Source organism: Anabrus simplex, chromosome X (genome assembly GCF_040414725.1).
Source record: "Anabrus simplex isolate iqAnaSimp1 chromosome X, ASM4041472v1, whole genome shotgun sequence".
Lineage (NCBI taxonomy): Eukaryota > Metazoa > Arthropoda > Insecta > Orthoptera > Tettigoniidae > Anabrus > Anabrus simplex.
Window position 1 is genome coordinate 115765670 of NC_090279.1, and position 21418 is coordinate 115787087.

General features: G+C 39.4%; 1 protein-coding gene across 1 annotated transcript in view; it reads left to right on the forward strand.

The window, feature by feature from the left end:
* GluProRS (Glutamyl-prolyl-tRNA synthetase) overlaps positions 1–21418 on the forward strand; it is a 399755-nt gene that overhangs the window by 127663 nt on the left and 250674 nt on the right. Inside the window, exons 9-11 of the mRNA XM_068230702.1 lie at positions 1307–1451; positions 5441–5688; positions 11931–12135. Coding sequence (XP_068086803.1) covers positions 1307–1451; positions 5441–5688; positions 11931–12135 — 598 coding nt within the window. The remainder of the gene's footprint in view (positions 1–1306; positions 1452–5440; positions 5689–11930; positions 12136–21418) is intronic.

The following is a 21418-nucleotide window of genomic DNA, read 5'->3' on the forward strand; positions in this document are numbered from 1 at the left end:
TAAAGTGTCATTCTCCATAGTCTTTTGTGTATAGAAAGAAGGCAGTTACATCATAGTTTTACTGATCTCCATGTCCAATTCTGCCAGAGTTCTCTTTCGAACTACTTGTACATTTTCACCCTTTCAAGGTCTGTAGTGCCTTCCCCTTCTGTCTCCTCTATTCAGCACCATATTTGACAGGTAAACATCACGTACAGTTGAAACTGGTTAAGACGCCCCTCTTTAGTGCATTTTCCTGGTTATTACATCATTATTCCAAACTCCCAAGTCATGTCCTATTAAATGCTAAAGAAACCTGGGTAGCACATTTAGTTCAGTTTTTAGTACGTTCAAAACTCCCACAATAAAGAGTTTGAATTAGCATTGCCAGCCACGTTGCGCACATGAGGAGCCAGCGACAGCGGGCCTGGGTAACGATTTGGTAGAGAACTTCATTTCACGGCCCCAGGTCGTATAGCCGCTGGTGTGTCGGCCTACAGGCGATAGTATTCTGGTTACCTTGGCTACACGGAGCGTCCCTCCTGAGCCAGTCTTTGCTGGTGTTGTTTGGATCGCGCAATAGTACCTCGTCTGGCGTGTTGTGTTCGTAAGTAAGTTGTGTAACAACAGTGGTTTGCAGGACATTCAGTTATGGAGAAGGAGAAAGCTGGACAGTTTACAAATGATGAAAAATGAAAGTTGATTGAGAACATGGATACTAATCCACACATGAAACGTAAGCAAATTGCCCGAATGTTGGGCATTCCTACTTTAAACACAATTGTAAGCAGCTGAAATAAGATTGAAGCAGCCAAATGAAAGTTAGTTTCCAGCTTTAGAAAATATTCTGGTGAAATGGCTTAAACAAGCTTGGCCTTTGAATATTTCTATTGATGGAACAGTGATGCCAGAATGGGGTTATGTAATTTCAAGGCATCTAATGGGTGGCTTCAAGGTTTAAAAAAGAAAGGAATAAATTTTCATACAAATCTGTATGTTGGGAGGCTGCCAGTGTCAATATTAATACTATTTACACTTGGAGAGATACGACACTGCCAGAAATCTCAAAGGACTATAGCCCTAATTCTGTTTTTAATGCAGATGAAGCTGGGCAATTTTTCCAGCTTCTTCCTGATAAAACACATTCAACGTGAGAAATGCCATGGAGGAAAACTCAGTAGAGAGAGAATGGCAATGCTATTATGCTGCAATGAGTGTGGTATGGATTGATTTCATCTAGAACCTCCATGTTGAGTTGTAGTGCCTAATTATGTTGTATTTTTGTAATATTCAGTGTATTGAGAACTCTTAAAGCACATCATTTCAGGGATGATCCACGCTTCCCCACCGTGCGTGGTGTACTTCGACGAGGAATGACCGTAGAAGGCCTGAAGCAGTTCATCATAGCCCAGGGCTCATCACGGTCTGTGGTTCTCATGGAGTGGGACAAGATCTGGGCTTTTAATAAGAAGGTAGGTGTTTCCTTATTGTCCTTTGCTCAGGTTAGAGGAAGTGTGTGCTCTTGATTCATGACTTGTTTTGCAATATTGGCATTCTTTTTCAACCGAGTGAGTTGGCCGTGTGCAGTTAAGATTGTGTGGCTGCGAACTTGCACTCAGGAGATGGTGGGTTCGAATACCACCATTCTATATTCACACCAGGCCACAGCCACTTCCTACCCAATTCTGTTTCCTATCCTTGCATTGCCAAAAATCTTCAATGTGTTAGTGCGACATTAAGCCACTAGCAAAAAGAGAGAATATTTTTCAGCATCATATTTTCAAGTTTGCGATGTTGATGTTTTTAAACATGTGGCACTTCTTAAGACTTTACAGTCATGATCCTTATGAAGAAGTTTCTTCGTTATTTTCCATTCATCCCTAATCTGCAGCATTTTTTTGTCAATTTTTGTACTGTATGTTTCTTCCTTTATCAGGTGTCAAGTCAATGGTTTGACTCTTGTTCGTGGAAAAAAAATGACACCATCAGCATGTTGGCTGCTATAGAAATTCTAATTGCCGGGCCGAGTGGCTCAGACGGTTGAGGTACTGGCCTTCTGACCCCAACTTGGCAGGTTCGAGTCTGGCTCAGTCCGGTGGTATTTAAAGGTGCTCAGATACATCATCCTCGTGTCAGTAGATTCACTGGCATGTAAAAGAACCCCTGTGGGACAAAATTTCGGCTCCTCTGCATCTCCGAAATTCTTAAAAGTAATTAGTGGGACATAAAGCAAGTTACATTAAAAATTTCTAATACCTAGATTGTGTGCCAGAAACCTGGATTCAGTTCCAAACTTCTCTGCAGTGTTCATATGGGTTGAGCGCTCACGGCGCTGTTGATGTTGATTTGTTCGTCGGATGGAGACGCCAAGCCTTGAAGAGACTTCTTGTGTTATTTCATATGAGTGGGCTGTGTGCCAACACTAGATTTGACCTTCTCCCTACCCCCCTCATCCAACATGCACATGTGCTAGTCGCCCATGCTCGTCAAAGAGAAAGACCTAGGCGAGGCGAGTCGAATCAAACATATCCTCGTACACTCCCGGCACTAACAGCCATGCGATAAATAAATAAAGCCTTTTATCACATATAGTCTTTGATTTGCCCAGAAATATACTCAACAGATTCCAAAGGATGGTTGCCTAGTTGTACTTCCTCTTAAAACAATCACCACCACCACCACCACCACTGTAGTGTAAAATCCATCTTTGCATCTGCGATAGTGTCGGCCTCAGGATCCGATGATGTGGGTTTGAATCCAGCTGTTGTGGTCTGGTTTTTGAAAGGAGGAGGTTGTTTCCATTAGGTGTTCCACGTTCGACAGTGTTGGCGTGTGAATGCTCTCTGGTGACTTGAACAGTGTTTACACAACCTAAATAAAGCTCGGCAGCAAGTTACCCAGTAGTTTTCCGGTGGATCGCACCATCTGGTGGAGTGAAATAGAGTGTGTAAACTGACATATATGCAGTCTAAATGGCATCATTTCAAAATATTTACACACGGTAGCCAGTTTACTGTGAATTGGTTGATACTGATTTCTACAGACATTGAGATAGGAAGGTGTGGCGAAGGATGCTACTCGGAACAGGGTGTCGTGCAGCCTTTCAGCTGACTGTTTAATTTCTTGGAAACCAGACTGTGGTACAGTAGTCAGAAGCAGAGAAGAGACAGAATATGCCATATGAGGAAATACAGAGTTGATTTATGCCTTTACATTGTTCTATTTCCAATGGGACATGATAAATTACCTCAACCGACATGTCACTTTCGCTTTTCTTTGAGGATGTTCTGTACCTCCTGCCAGGTTTCAACGACGGTGCTCCTAATCTGGAGACCAGATGTTGCGTGATGGATTTCAGGCGTATTTCCTCTACTGGCGGACCAGCACCCGAAGGAGAGTCGGGTTATTTGCGGATTTACTGCCACCCCTCGGCGTTGAGTTGCTGGCTGTACAGTCTATCATAGGATATAAACTTCATGGTTTTGATCCGTACTGAATTGTGATCACAATAATAATTATAAAATTAATGTGGCAATGGTCCACATCTTCAAGACTATAATATGCAATTTAAAAAAAAATTGCGTGTTATAGTATTAAAAAGGTGGAGCATTATGACATTCCTTTTATAATTAACCCCTGTGGGTGAGGAGTACACCCACGGTAAGGGGGACAAAAAGGTGCAAGCAAGGGATGGTATTACAATCACGAAACTACTTGTGATTAGTACCACCACGCAGGGAACACCATGGGTCGCTTTTACTTGCGTGTAGTACCACTATGTTACGGTTGAAAATAGGTTTGTGATTAGTAGCAATAGAGTGCATTGCCGGCTTGTACAGTACCTGTGATTAGTACCACTTTAGGTGCGACACCATTCCCACTATATGAGGAACACCACGGGATAGTGTGAGTCCCTGTGGTTAGTACACGTATGTGATGAACACCTTAGTTTTGCGTTGCCTGTAAATGGCATCGCAATGTGCAAACACCATAGACCTGTATTACATGTGCGAATTTCATTACCTGTGAGTAGTACCATAATATGTGGAATACCGCAAGTCTACGCTACTTTTGGTTTGTACTGCAACATGACAAATACCATGGTTCTACTTTCCTAGCGATAAGTACCATTATGAGGGGCCGATGACTTGGATTTTAGACTCCTTTAGACTACAACCATCATCGATTCAGTGTTATGTTATAGAAGCTGTCCCTTGGTCAGTAATCCTATTGTTTTACGTCAGTTTCTGTGAATGTGAGGCATTTTGGGTCAGATCCACTGATCGTTTTAAGTTCATATCCATCCATACATTTTTCTTCCTCACGTTTTGAATTCAGGTCATTGGAGGATTTTGGACTTTTAATTTGTTATTACATTTCATCTCATTTTGTACCATTAGGGGCCGATGACCTAGATGTTAGGCCCCTTTAACCAACAAGCATCATCATCATCAATTTTGTAATTATTATTGTGTACAGTCTGTTCCATCCCATAACAGGTAACCTGGGCCAAGCACATGCCCAAATATCTCAAGGCGAAAGTATGTAAGATAGCGCTGCGCCATGTAGCTCTCTATGGATTAGAATATCATCCTATGACTCTGTTGATATGAAATTGCTCCGATGGACTCGGCCTAACTCGCTGCAGCTGCGTGACATAGGATGAGTGCGAGATAGTAGCTGCGTGGTTTGCATCATGTAGCTGTCGGCTTGCATTTGGGAGATAGTGGGTTCGAACCCCATTGTTAGCAGCCCTAAAGATAATTTTCCATGGTTTCCCATTTTTCACACTGGGAAAATATTGGGACTGTACCTTCATTAAGGCCAGGGTCGCTTTCTTCCCACACCTAGCCCTTTCCTGTCCCATTGTTGCCATGTTGGTTTGATGTCAAGCAGATTGTAAAAGAAATAAAAATAAAATGATGATCTGCGACAAAGACTAGATTGAAAGAGGCTAGTTGCCGATGGTATGGTCATGACAATTCTGTGGCAAAAGTGGCCCTTTAGTTTGACTCTGGAGGTTGTCGTCCGTGTGGAAGGCCAATGATACTGTGGATGTACTCCATCGCTGAAGACGTGGGTCGCGGACCTCAGCCCTGAGGACCGATTAAAATGATGAAGACATAGCAAGACAGTGGACCCTGTGTGATGTACAGATGCTAGGAAAGAAGAAGACTCTTCTATTGTTTATACTTCACCTCAATAAGCTGATTGTTATGTACTTGCTGTGAGCTTGCATCCGGGAGATAATGGGTTCGAACCCCGCTGTTGGCAGCCCTGAAGATGGTCTTCCGTGGTTTCCCATTTTCACACCACGCAAATGCTGGGGCTGTACCTTAATTAAGGCCATGGCCGCTTCCTCCCACTCCTAGGCCTTTCTTGACCCGTCGTCGCCATAAGACATATCTGTGTCGGTGTGACATAAAGAAAATAGCAAAAAAAAGTTATGTTCTTATTTCAGGTGATAGATCCTGTGGCTCCCAGGTATACTTCTCTCCTGGCAGAAGGGACAGTGCCCGTCCTGGTGAACGGTGCTGTCGAACAATCCCTCACTGTACAGCTACATCCTAAAGATTCCTCTGTGGGCAACAAGACCATCTGGGTGGGACCCAGAGTCCTCATCGACAGAGAGGATGCGGAGACTCTCAAGGAGGGGGAGAACGCTACATTCATCAACTGGGGGAACTTGCTGGTGAAGAAGATCAACCGGTCAGTGTCAGTAAATAACTTTACTCTCTACTGGTGTAACTTAAAATCTTTTCAGTCTGTCAAACACAACAGTTCAAAATATAACATTATAATATACCTGTAAAAATATAGGTGCCAACACATTAGGGGCATATTTCACATAAAGCTACTGTATGTGGCAAGATGGAATGGGGAGCTCTTCTTTACAATGTAAGTAACAACCAAGGGTGGGGAACGCAGACGAAGAATACACCCACGGTATCCCCTTCCTGTCGTATGAGGCGACTAGAAGGGCTGATGATTTTAGTACCATGAGACTACTTGTGATTAGTACCGTTACGTGAGAAACACCATGGGTCAACGTTACTTCGGATTAGTACCACCAACTAAGGTTAAGTAGGTTCCCACCTTCCAATACTTATCAATTTCTATATAATAGTTTTATTAATTACATAATATAAACCAGCTTAATTTCTAGGACATGTTTCGTTCCGATTATGGAACATCTTCAGCTAAAAGATTTAACAAAATGGCAAGACAATTAAAAAACATTGATAGTTAGGATGATACAATAGCTAAAAGATTTGACAAAGTGGCATGAAAATTAAAACACATATGATAGTTGTGATGATAAAAATAAAATGTTCATTCATGTTGGTTAAGAATTTCAAATGCCTATTTGAACTTAAAGATTAAAATGTCAAAAATTGGCAAAGGCATACATTTCCTAAAACAATGTTTACATTAAAAACTCGTTCCTAAATTTCTAAATTCAGTACAGAGAAAACCTTGTACAACAAAATGCCATAAAGCTACTCAAGAAAAACTAACAACTTATGGATCAAAAATGAAATTAAATTTCTATACAGAAAAAAGTATTTAATGCTCATCTAGAAGCTTCCTCCCTTATGGCCCCTATTGATTGGGATTCCCTTTTGAAATACGGTAATACTAAAATTCAAAACATCTTAGATAAGAAACAAGAAACCTTGAACAAAAAACTTTACAGTCTTACTCTAAATGAAAAAAAACATAAATCAGTCAAAAGAATCCTCCATTAACATCGAACCCAATTCAACCTTTCACCCTCCAACTAAGAATCTAACTGATGTTGTTTTCGAGGACAAAGCGTTACAGATTATCAACAAGGGACCCAAACATAATTGGCCTAATCCATACAACCAAAAGCAATACATAACAACCATTGCTGAAGTAGAACAAGTCATAGCTCAGCTTCCAATAGATCGACAACTTGAAACTAAATTCAAAGTCAAAAAGAAATTTCAAGAATTATTTAAAGATCAGAAAGTTAACACACCCCATTTACCTTCCACAGACATCAAAGACTTAAAACAAAAAATAAAAGATAATGACCTTATAATCACAAAGGCAGATAAAGGTAATGTGTCAGTTATTATGCAACTGAAGCATTTTTCTCAGATAATACTTTCACAAAAATTAAAAAAGACCTGACTAACTCTGTCCAAAGAAAACTAAAACAAATGCTTAAAAACATTAATTTTATCCTTAATGAGAATGAAATATCAAGCCTAATTAATATGAATCCAAGACTACCAATAGCAAGAGCTTTGCCTAAGATACACAAACCTGACATACCCATAAGACCAATTATTAACTTCAAAAACAGCCCCACCTACAAAACCTCTTAATTTATCAATAGCTTTCTAAAAAAGTACTATACCTTCCAAAGCAGAACCACAATCAGTAATTCAATAGAATTTTGTAAAATTATTAAGAACAATAAATTAAAAACCATCTTTCACTTTGAACTCATTCAACGTTACTAATATGTATTCTACGATTCCCACGAAAGAAACTCTAAATATAATTAAGAACAACTGAAGGACACACAGGAAACTTAGTAACCATGAAATAGAAGAATTTATGTTACTCCTAGAATTTACACTTAACAATAATTACTTTTCCTTCGATAACACATTATATCAACAAAGTGTTCTCCCTATGGGATCTCCAGCGTCAGGTATCCTTGCTGAAATATACATGGATCACTTAGAAAAGCATGAAAAAATTTAAATGACGAAAAAGGTATCATCTGGCTAAGGTTTGTTGATGACATCTTTGCAATTATAGATGAACAAATCAATAGTAGCACTAATTTATTAGACCAAATCAACAGTTTAGACCCTTTCATAAAATTTACATTAGAAACCAAGAACAATAAAATACTAAATTTCCTTGATTTAACAGTCGAAAGGAAAGAAGAAATGTTGGACTTTACAATCTTTAGAAAACCGACTCAAACTATAAACACCATACGAAAAGATTCGTACCATCCTGAGGCACATAAAAGGAGTTCCTTTTCAAGCATGTTAAATAGAGCCTTTAACATTCCCTTGTCCAAAAACGATCTCCAAAAAGAAATTAATCTCATTTACAAAATAGCGATAAGCAATGGATACACAAAACACCACATAGACAGATTAATGAATAAAATGAGGAATAAACCTCAAACACAGCTGGTAAAAGAACATAAAAAGAAAAACTTTGCCACTTTTACTTATAATAATGGGAATATTTACCAGATTACTAATATTTTTAAGAAACTCAATTTTAAAATTGCCGTTCGCACCAATAACAACAATCAGCATTTAATTTTCAATCATCAAAGCATTGCAAGTAATAACAAATATTTAAATTCGGGGATATATAGGCTTAAATGTTCAAATTGTGCCAATTCTTATATCGGACAAACAGGCCATAATTTCTTAATAAGATATCAAGAACATATTAATGCTGAAAAACATAGGAAGTACTTGGGCATGAGTCTTCACATGACCGAATATAAACACAGTTTTACATCGATAGAAAGGGACTTGACCATTCTATGAACGTTAAACAAAGGCAAATTAATAAATATTCTTGAAGATATCTATATTGAGATTGATCAGAAACGAAATCCCACCCAGAATATTAACGAAATCACGGAAAATATATATATATATTATTAGAAGAGGCTACCAAATTACTCATCTAGAAAAACCATCAAAAAGGTTCCCAAGAAACAACCAACACACCTCCTTCCGATTAGCTCCACCCTACACAACATTCCTCCTACTTTTCCTTCCGTTTCTCCTAGCCTATCACAGCGCCACTCCTCAGTTAGCTCCACCCTACACAACATATCACTCGTTCTCCTCACTTCACCTACCTCTCCTTCCGATATTCCCTGCCCACTGCAAGTGCCCCACACACGTACACAGGACTCGGTCAGTTAACGACACGGTGTAAGGGAGGACGTCAAATACGACATGATCGATTATAAGGTAATCAACTCCATTTTCCTTTATTCTCGCGAACATACATTTTTACAAGGTTTTCTCCTTAAAATATCCTCCTTTTTACTCATTCTTTTCTCATTTCAGACTCATTTTAATAGTCCAACCGCAACTCAACTTCAACTATGGTTGTTTATATCAAGAGTTCCCCGATAACTATACGTTAAGAAAATCTTGTATATCTCTAATTTTATCTTCAAGATTAACAAATGTACACATCTCCAACAGAAAGAAGAACCTTATAGCTGATTTTACTTCGTCACTTGGACACTGACTTGTTGAAATTTTTAACCAACATGAATGAACATTTTATTTTTATCATCACAACTACCATATGTGTTTTAATATTCGTGCCATTTTGTCGAATCTTTTAGCTGAAGACGTTCCATAATCGGAACAAAACCTGTCCTAGAGATTAATCGGGTTTATATTATGTAATTAATAAAACTATTATATAGAAATTGATAAGTATTGGAGGGTGGGAATGTACTTATAACTTAACCTAAAATGAGATTTATAAGCTGTTAGTACCACCATGTGAGCAATAACATGAGTATATGTGGCCCGTGATTAGTACCGCCGTGGGAGGAACACCGTAGTTGTACAGTTATTAGATAATAAACATCATCCCAGGCTTCACAGATTGCTTTTGTTTCAACATCATCTTTTCATCATCATTAGTCAGTGGATACATTTTGAAGTTTGAATTTTCATTTCATTGCACCTCTCAGCATTTGAGGCCGATAATGTGGCTGTTAGGCCCTTTTAAACAATAAACATCATCTTCAAGGGTATTTTTGGGTACTTTCGCCTGCTTCCCTATCCTTTAGGCTTACTGCTCTGCCATGACACTCACCTCTCCCCCCATCCTTTTCATACTGAGAAGCTTCTTTGCTCGCTACATGTGCCATGTTCCTGGCATTTTCTCACCTGTATTTATCCTTAATTTCCAAAATGATGATGAACAGACTAGGAACACAGGACAAACACAAAAGGAGGAAATGTAAATAATGGTAAGGAACATTAATTTTTTCCACTCCAGTTTCTTCCCAGATTTTCTCATCTCTTATTTTGTCTCTTCTGTATCATACTCCTCAAGAACATTTTGGCTGTGTGTATTCAACTCTCATCCTTCTTTGTCGTTGTCCAAGTTGTTATGGGTACGTAATACATCTTGTACAAAATTTTCTTTGTCCCATAACATGTTTCTCACTCTATGATAGGAAACACTTAGTGAGAAACAAAGATGAAGAAAACGAAGACAGAATTTTTTAAATTTTTTTTTATTTTATACATTTATTTACCACATTTCGAGATCATCAGTTCTCTTGTTATCAGCCATTTTCATTGTCCGAGCTGCTGCTGCTGCGTAGGTTGCTGTACGGAAGATTAGTGTTCGAACAAGGATGGCAGCAATGCAGGCGTATTATAGAAATAGCACTTTTTTTTTTTACAGAATGAGGTGTACAAGTGTACAGTTCCTCGTCATCATCATTTTGAACTGTTTGAAAGTTTCCAGCCTTTGGCCAGACCTGTTGTTAATTCTGGAGCAAAGTTTTATGACCGCGTGCTTTTGCTGACTCAACCCTCCATCTCTCTCCTCGTCCTCCTTTCTCTTTGTCCAGCTTCTGCCGGGTTGGGACATTTACGGCAATCCTCCATTTTCCTTCTCCCCTCTCTTCCACCATTCCTCTTTCATCATTTTGTTCCAGACCAAGTTTCTTCTTCTTCTTCTGATTGCACTCCTCATTGAATCAATAGACTGTGTACTAGGTCCCTCTCTCCCCCTTCATCTTCATCATCTGTTTCAGTATTCTTTTCTCCTTCATCTTCTTTACATACCCAAACCATCTTAGATCTTTCCTATCGATTCTCCCATTTTGGTTTTCTGTTTTGAGCGAGTTGGCAGTGCTTGCATTCAGGAGATAGTCTTGGCAGCCCTAAAGATGCTTTTCCATGGTTTTCACACCAGGTGAATGCTGGGGCTGCTTCCTTTGCACTCCTAGCCCTTTCCTTTTCCATCGTTGCCATAAGACCTATCTGTGTCGGTGCGACGTAAATCAGTGTATAAAATAAAAAAATTTTTTGACTGACTTCCTATTCTTCATCTTTGTTTCTCACTATGCGTTTCCTATGATACTTCATTTTATTACCGTGTGAGACAGTAGATGGTACTACCTGTGGCCGAGGGTCAAGTGACCGTTACCAAACTTGGCACCAAAAATAAGCATGAATGGCTATGGACAGGGGAGTCCTCCCTTTTGGAAGCCAGGGGAAGCCTTTGTGTAGGAAATGACACACATGTTCACCATGGTCAAACGTATCTTAGAAGTGAAGCTCCCACGATGTGTAGAAGTATGTAGTTCTTCTTCCGGGTTGAACCGTGTTGTTGTTTTCAGTACGAATCCCGATTCAAAACATCAGCAGACTGTACGTAATGTACAGAAGACAACAACAGGTTCAACCCGGAAAAAGAACTAAATAAGGGTCAACCGTTTGGATGGCACAAGTAGACCCAACGGCAGAGAAAACGGAAGAACTTTCTCCTGTCGACAACGTCTGTTGCAAAATGTGTCTGTTCTCCTGAGGAGCGGCCTTCAGTTACACCTGGCAGTAGGTATAAAATGTCTCTTGGAGTGTAATAATAGGCTATAATAGGCTATATATGAGTGTGGTACTTGTGAACGCAACCCTCAGTTGGATCTAATAGGCAGAACAGATGTGTCTGATGGGGGGCCAACAACTCCTCTCGTCCCGCTGCCATCAAGAGGGCTTCTTTGTCAAAAGCTGTGCCGGGAAGTATACAATTATAAGTGTTAACATTTTTATTTGATTTGTGAATTTGTGTTATTTGTTATCAGTGTACTTCTGAATGTTTATACAATTTCCCTTCGTTGACAAGAGGAAATGTTATCTGTAAATAATTTTGTGCCCATCCATTTACAGTGTTGATGGGAAAGTTGTGTCAGTGGAGGCAGATCTGAACCTAGATAACAAGGACTACAGGAAGACTCTCAAACTAACGTGGCTAGCGGATACGGAGAAGTCGCCCTTTGTACCCTGTGTCTGTGTCTACTTTGAAAACATCATCAGCAAGGCTGTGCTGGGCAAGGACGAGGACTTCAAGCAGTACATCGGCCATGAAACTCGGGTAAGGTAACAGGATTATTTATCGTATGATCCGAGTATAATCATCATCCTTTCCCGTTATCCAGCTTCTGCCGGGTCGGGCTATTTATTGCGCTTCCCCACATTTTGCTCTCTTTCCACTATTCCTCTTCCATCATTTTATCAGTCCAAGTTTCTTCTTCTTGCACTCCTCTTCATTGAATTGCTCCACTGTGTCGTACGTTTCCCTCTCACTCTCTTTATCTTAACACTTCATCTCCATCACCTGTTTTGGTATTTTCTCCTCCATCCTCTTTACGTGTCCAAACCATCTTAGTTTACTCCTATCAATTCTCTCATTCTTTTTCCATCCGACCTCCTTTCTCACATCTTCTCTTAATCTGTCTTTCCTGTCATACATTTCATTTCGCTAGCTTGAATTCTACTCTCCTCCTACTTGTCATTGTCCAGGTCTCAGGCACATAGCTCAGTATTGTACACTATCTCTTTACACTTCCTTATTCCAGACAGAGTTTCTTACACTCTGGTAGAATGCATTGCCCTGTTGCTAATCTCCACGTCCAGCCTTCACTCCCTAGGTATTTCAAACTGTCTTCTATTTCAAGGCTATGACCACGAATTCCCACAATGCCTTTCCCTTGCCTTCCTCCTCTAGATATTAGCATGGTCTTACTTTCCTGTGTGCTCATTTTCATACCATACTTTTCAATTTTTTCGTTCAGTGCATCAGATTGTTCTTGTACTTCTTTGCTGTTTGTTCCTCAGTATAAGTACAGTATGCACGGTTAATATATGGGACCTGAGAAGTGGTGCAAAAAACAAGCTTCATTATTGTTCAAAAACATACTTAAAAGGTGTCTAAAAAGAGCAGTAAAAACCAAGGCAGTAAGCTCAAAATTAGTCAATAAAGCGGGGATAATTCTTAATGCATCATAAAGTAAATATCATAAGCAAAATAAACTGTCAGCATGTTAGATCTTGTTCGGTACATATTGTACGTATTGAAGAACTAAAATGGCCAGCCGGACAACAGTGGGATCCAAATCCACAACCTCCCAATTTCGTGTCCGTTACTCTATCAGTGTTTAGTTTAGTTTAGTTTAGTTTATTGCCTTTCTTATATGGCGGGGCTCAGGCTATGAAGCCTGCTATTATGCCAAACCATATTATACAACAGCTTTATAAAATCATTTTTACACGTATTTCTAAAAATCACTAAAAGTAATTTACTTAACCTCTAAAATTTCTATCCTTATTGATAATTATTAAGAGCTAATTATTAAATTTTACGTTGGTGAAATCTACTTTTTACATATTTGAATACCACATTAAACATTTCCTTTTAAATAGCCTCGGATTGCCTATGCCTCTAATTTCAGCTGGGATTGAGTTCCAGGAACGTATGGTAGCAGGTATGAATGAGTTGTTGTACGAGTTACTGTGGTGAATGGGAATGGACAAGAGGGAACGTGTGGATGACCTTGAGGGAGCTCTATCAGAAGGGGAGAGGTATTTAAAGTCTGTTCTAAGATAATCTGGTTTGCTCGTTTGCAGAATACTGTGGAGAAGGGAAACAGCGTGGTATTTACGTCGTTCAGTCAATCTTAGCCACGACAGCTGAGAGAGGAAAGGGCTAATATGAGTTTGTATTGGGATATTTAATACGAATCGAGCACAAGCATTGTAGGCTCGCTGTAGTCGACATGAATGTGTTTTGCTCATACTATTATAAACTACATCTCCGTAGTCAAATATTGGAAATATTAGACTCTGTACTAATAATTTTCTTGTGTTTCTTGGAAGGAAGTCCCTCATCCTTTTTGCAGAATGTAATGAGTAGAATACTCTTTGACAAATTTTTGTGACGTGTTCCGACCAACTTAAATATTTATCGAATACTACTCCAAGGTTCTTTACATGATCGCTAAATGTTACTGGTATTCCACTGAGCATAACACTGGGTATATACATGTTTTGTATTTTAGCATGAGATTTATACGTGCCAATTATGATGGCCTGTGATTTTGATGGGTTCATTTTCAGGCCATGTCTGCTAGTCCAGTCATTAACATTTGCTAGGTCTTCGTTTAACTTAGTGATTGAATTGTTTAAGTCATTAGGCTTTGTGTGAATATATAACTGTATATCATCTGCATACAGATGATATTTACAATTGGTCAGCGTCTCAGATAAGTCGTTCATGTACAATGAGAACAAAAGTGGTGACAATACTCCTCCCTGAGCCACGCCCATCTTAGTGGTTTGCCACGAAGATGTATCGTTTCCCACTGATACGCGCTGCTGACGATCACTAAGATAGGAGTGTACCCAGGTTAAAGTGCTGTAAGAAAATTTCAGCGCCTTAAGTTTAGCGAGTAATATGTCTCTATCTACACAATCGAAGGCTTTGCTTAAGTCCAAGAGAACAAGTATAGTCATTTGTCCTTTATCTATCGCTAGTTGCATGTCATTTGTCACTTTAACTAATGCAGTGGCAGTACTGTGGTTTTGTCTGAATCCCGATTGATATTTGTCAAGTAAGTTGTACTGTATAAGATATTCAGTCATTTGTTTATGTACTATTTTCTCCAACAATTTTCCTAATATAGGAAGGATACTTACAGGACGATAATCTTCGGGACTGTTGGGGTTGTTGTTTTTGGGGAAAGGTCGGATGATTGCATGTTTCCAATTAGAAGGAAATACTCCAGTCATGAGTGAGTTGTTAATGATATGCGTGACCGCTGGAAGAATGATGTCTATGATTCTTTTTAAAAGAGACAGGTTAATTCCATCATGGCCAGTGGACCCTGACTTTATTTCACTGAAGACTTCCCTAACGTCACTGGGGGTCACATGAGAAAAGTAGAACTGCTCGCCATTATGTCTTATTTTTGAGGATATTCTGTTAATTACTGCTGCTTTGGTCTGTTCGTCAATCTGAGAGGATCGTGAGCTAAAGTATGAGTTTAGGTCAGCTAGTGGTACATTACAGTTGTTGTCATTTGTCTTGTTTTTGCATAATCCCATTTCGCGAAGAGATTTCCAAATCTGAGTAGAATTTTGAGTGTTTAAAATATCATAAGAGTGACGTATTTTAGCATTTCTAATTAACTGTGTTGTTCTGTTTCGGAGTTTTTTATACTTTCCGAAATTGTCAGATGTAGGATATTTCACGTAATAATTATAGGCTGCGTCTCTTATTTTCATCTGGTCACGTATTTCTTGGGACAGCCATGGGTTTGAGGGTCTCTTTACCCTAACAGTGCGTAGTGGTGCATGTCTGTCATACAGAGTCAGAAGTAGTTCGTTAAAGTGATTTACTTTTCTGTCAATGTCATTTATGAATTGAATGTTGTGCCATGGTGTGTTAAGAGCATCTTCAAAAAATGCGTCTTCATTAAAGTGTTTAAAATCTCTATATGTAATTAATTTCGGCTTGAATTTAGGGCACTTCAAGGAATATGCAGCGTAAACCATGTCATGTCGGGAGAGACCGGGAACGGGCATTTGTCCATGAGTTAGGATTCGGTTGGTATTATTAGTAATTATTAGATCGAGGAGCGTGCGTGAGTTGGCAACATGGTGTGTAGGGTTTAGGGGTAGTATTGTCAAATTAATGGATGAAAACATCTCAGTCAATCGTTTTGTTTCGGTAGATTTGTTTGTCAAATCTGTATTAAAATCTCCCATTAAAATCAAATGCTCATACCTGGGTGTTAGATCATGTAGGGCTTCCTCTAGACTTGTGATGTTACCAGTCTTCGGTGGACGATACACCACACCAAGCAAGCACTTCGTACCGCGAACTATGAGCTCAACGAACAAGAATTCGGGGCTACTGGAGAACTCACTGGGGGATTTTAATATCACCTTATACTTCACATCATCCCGTATGTACATACCGACTCCTCCACCGAGCTTACCGCTCCTGTCATTCCTAACTAATGAATAACCATTCATACTAACAAGAGATGAAGGGATAGACTGACGCAACCACGACTCGGAGAATAGTATGGCATGCAGGTTGCAGGTTGAGAATATTTCAGAGAATTCCGGGAAATGCGGGAGAATGCTCTGAGTGTTTACATGAGCTATTTGTAAGGAGGTAGGGTAAGGCGAAAGAATGTCTTGAAGGTGATTAGCGGTACTTAGGGTGGGGGCTGGGAGATACAGGTAGTGACCTGCTTGGGACTGTGGGTTGGAGAGGCTGAAACTAGAGGCATTTGTTTCCTGGTTACTTGTTGCTGCCAACTTAAAATTTAACTGTGGTTATAAAAGGAAAAACTACACTAGATAAAATTAAGAAACTAAAAACTGAAATTACTGATAAAAATGTAGGTTATAGCTAGAGTTGAAATTATGATTAAAATTCTATACAGCGGTATTTAGTTTACAGAATGTCGGCTCATGGTTAGCAAATACGATCGAGATCTTCGCGGTTTGACACAGGTATTTTACGAGTTCCCTGCTTAACATAGATTATGCCATCCTTCGACCACACGTTCCGCACACTGAACTTACTTATAGCGTCCTGTAGAAGCCGCAGTCTCTCTGGGGTTAGGTCCTCTCTAATTGTTTTATTTGTACCCTTGAGTTTCTTTTTGTTTATAAACATCGCATTTCTTTTCCGGTACGAAACAAACTTCACAATTATGGGTCTTGGACGGCCAGTTTGACTTTTCCCTACCCTGTGCGATCTGTCTATTTCGTCCACTGAGAGATCCACCCCAATTTCACGAGCAATATCAATGACAATATTGTCGGTGTTTTCTCCTGCAGTTTCTTCCACACCAAACACACGCAAGCACTGTCTTCTTTGGTACTGCTCTAAACTGTCTGTTTTAATTTGCAGCTCCCTTTTTAATTCCCTTATGGTCGTGTCTCTTTCTTCCAGCGCACGCTTTAGTTCCTCGATCACGCTCGTATTGAAATTTATGGTTTCTTTCAGTTGCTCTACAACTGTCTTCGTCACCTGATCTTGGATGAGGTTGGCAAGCGTGTTGAGAGTCTCCTTACTGCACAGCGCTTCCTGCACTGCTTGCTTCACAATGGCTTCCATTGGCACCTCTTTAACTTTGGGTGGCATGGTTGTTTTTGTAGATATTTCGCTTCAGGTTTCACTGAACACTTCACGAACACTCTGACGTGAATAACTGTACGAGTTAGAGTAATGTATCACACTTGCGACTGTCAAACTGCTAAAATTCACCTCCTAATGCCACACAAACCACGAGCCTCGTATTTCGTGACTATACACTATCCGCCTAGGTTATACATATTTGTTCTGTAGGAAAGGAACTAAGTTACAGATCTGCAACTACTGCCATCACACTGTAGAGTGCAATGCAAGTCACCCGTTGTGGGCCAAGTCAATGAATATTGAATTTTCATGATCAGACTGTACTCAAAATAATCTCTTCAGTACGAACTGGGTCTTTCAAAAAGCATGCTGGTTTTGAATTGTGAGGTATATTTTTGTTTCTCAGTTGTTGACGTGTGGGTGGGGGAAGCAGACTAAGAATACACCCACGGTACCCCATGCCTGTTGTAAGAGGCAACTAAAAGGGTCGACCAAGGGATGATGATTTTAGAACCATGACACTGCTTATGCTTAGTACCATTACGTGAGGAACACCATAGGTCGACTTTACTTGCGATTAGTACCGCTATATGAGGAACACCATGGACCTATGTTACCTAGGAGTGGTACCCTTATCTGAGCAATACCGCGGGTCTGCGGTTAGTACCATTGTGGGTAATATCCACCGAGGCTAGAGGGAGCGGGGGGGAATTTGGTTGCGCATTCTAATGACCAGGTACCATATGCTACGCTGGAATGTGTTGGTTCCCCTGTGTTCAGAATGGGTCTTTGCTACTGAGTAGTACCACTTCATGAGAAATACCATTAAAAACAATGAAATGGCGTATGGCTTTTAGTGCCACAATAATAATAATAATAATAATCGTATGGCCTCAGCTACCATATGCAGACATTTCGATTTGACGCCATCTGGCTGTCTGCTCGTCAATTTCGACGTTCCATTTTACTCTAGGCCTACTAGATGGCAGACCGAGTAAACCGGATCTCTCTTGGGCGTCTATGGCTGAGATTTAATGAAGTTTGTCGGGTAAACACCAAATGTATCACCAGAGGTCTTTTACATGCCGACATCGTACAACATGGAGTATCGAATGGAGTTTCTTCCGCCCTTCAAAAATCCGACTACCTCTGCTGGGTTTGAACCCGCTATCTTGGGATCCGGAGGCCGATACTCTAACACGGATCCACAGAGGCGGTGCCACGATATCCAAGGACTTCGGCTCGCCAGGTGCAGGTCTTTTGATTTGACGTCCGTAGGCGACCTGCACGTCATGATGAGGGTGAAATGATGATGAAGACGACACATACACCCAGTCCCTGTGCCAAGGGAATTAATTATGGTTAAAATTCCCAACCCTGCCGGGAATCATACCCGGGACGCCTGTGACCAACGGCCAGCACGCTAACCATTTAGCCATGGAGCCAGACAAGAACACCATACATCTATGTTGCCTGTGATTAGTACCAATAGGCATGTGAGAAAAACCATGGGTCTGCATTACCTGAGAATAGTTCTATTATGTGAAGAACACCATGGGTTTTTGTTACCTGTGGGCATTACCATAATGTGTCATACACTGTGGGTCTACATTGTCTATGATTAGTACCATTATGTGAGCAACACCATGAGTATACATTATCTATGATTAATACCACCATGCGGGAAATACCATGAGTCTATGTGACCTGTGATTAGTACCACTATAGGAGGAAACCATGGTTCTACCTTCCAGTGATTGGTACTATTGTGAGGGGCTGGTGACCTGGATTTTGGACCCCTTTAGATAAGAAGTATCATCCCAGTATTTCAGGCATTGTGAATTGGATCCACTGTTTTTGTTTCATCACCACTCGTTTTAAATTTTAGTCACTGGATACATTTTGAATTTTAATTTTCATTTTGTTACACCTCGTACCATTAGGAGCCAATGACCTACCTGTTAGGCCTTTTTAAAGAAGAAACAGTGACATAGTTGTGTATTGTTCCAGTATCCATAAACATTCCGATGTTGCTTCAGTCATTGGGTGTCTAGCCATGGAGCAGTTTACTGTTGCACAAGATGTGCTGTCAGACATCTTAGCACGATTCTAGGGTGTCATGAAGCAACGAATGAATGAACAGTTCCTAGACATATTGTAAAGTTCAGTGAACATAAAGTTCAATCAATCAGTCAATACTGATCTGCATTTAGGGCAGTCGCCCAGGTGGCAGATTCCCCATCTGTTGCTTTCCTAGCCTTTTCCTAAATGATTTCAAAGAAATTGGAAATTTATTGAACGTCTCCCTTGGTAAGTTCTTCCAATCCCTAACTCCCCTTCCTATAAATGAATATTTGCCCCAGTTTGTTCTCTTGAATTCCAACTTTATCTTCATATTGTGATCTTTCCTACTTTTATAAACGCCATTCAAACTTGTTCGTCTACTAATGTCATTCCACGCCATCTCTTCGCTGACAGCTCGGAACATACCACTTACATGTGATAAATCTCATAATTAGACCGTATTGAAGATAATGTATTAAAGTTAGAAACTTTTTATTTTTTAACCACCTATTCAATACAAAGATAATGCACTCAATTATTTATAAAATATTCATGAGGTACATTGGTTAATAGGACATGTTTCATTCGTCTTTGCGAACATCATCAGCTATAAATAACAAAGCATAAGGTCAGGGCCCTGAGTTTATTTAAATGGTTAAAAATGTCGTTATATTAAAAGAATGGTAAGATTGTGATAAAAGTAGTTGTATAGTATTAAAATTAGACTGTAACATAGTATAACGATTAGCATCAAGAATTTTTCATAAAGTACAATGAATATTGATAATCTGAAAAGTAAAAACAATCATAAGGGTTATTAAATTAGAAAAGATGTAATAGTAGACATCAAAAAGACTTCGATGTTTGAAGCGTGGATTAATTGTAGAGTTGTTGGGTATAAACTTGAAGTTTGAAATCTGAAAAAAAAAGAAAAATGGAAGAGTGAAGTAATGTTTAAAAATGAGAATAAAAAGGGGATGGAAATAGTAAAAGGGGAAAGCTTACCCGTTAGACCGGTGAAAATATTTGCTGGCGGTAACAGCGTGAATAGGAATTGTGTTGGGTTGAGACAGATAATATTGTAGGCACTAAAATATGTCCGTATGTGACGCGTGGATAATGTTGAAAGCATGAACTTTAAAATTTTTTTTAATCTGAAAAGAAGAAGAAAGAAGCCTCTCACAATAGTACCAATTTTGATAATAAAATATATCACCAAAAGGGTTTAGCAATGGGAGATCCGATCTCGGGCATTCTAGCCAATATTTTCATGGATGATTTGGAAAACAACAAAATAATTAATAACATCAATGGCCTCCAATTATGGCTAAGATATGTTGATGACACTTTTGCTATTATTGATACTCAAAAAAATGATAGCCATAGTATTTTAACTTTCCTTAATGAACTTGACAACAATGTCAAATTCACTAAGGAAGATGAAATTAACGGTTCCTTAAACTTCTTGGACTTAAACATCTCAAGAGAGAATAACAAGTTTAATTTCCAAATATATAGAAAGCCTTCCTGCGCCCCCGTCACTATAAGAAACGATTCTTTACACCCGCAATCTCATAAACATTCTGCATTTCTCAGTCTCGTTTATAGAGCATTAAAAATCCTGCTCATAATTGTAAATCATAAAAAAGAATTAAATTACATCAAAGATTTAGCCAGAATTAACGGCTATAACCCCTTGATGATTAACAAAATCATCAATAAGGTAAAATTAAAAACTGCGACTCAGTTAATTCCGGACAAACCTAAAAAATCGAAATATGCCGCTTTCACCTACACAAACCCAGGCCTATTTCAAATCACCAACCCGCTAAAGAAATACGACATCAACATCGCCCATAAAACCCGATACACGAACCGTAATATTTTTCTCAATTCAAACATAGTTAACGGTAATCACACTAAATTCTCGAACTCTGGTGTCTATAGACTTAAATGTACTAATTGTGATTTTTCATACATTGGACAAACCGGACGCAGTTTTTTGACTAGGTATCTTGAACATTACAACGCCTCAAAACACAAAAAATATTCCGCCATGAGTACTTACATGGAAGAAACCGGCCACAGTTTTACGACGATTGAAAAAGATCTTCAAATCCTAAAATACGTCAGTAAAAGCAAACTAATGACAGAGTTC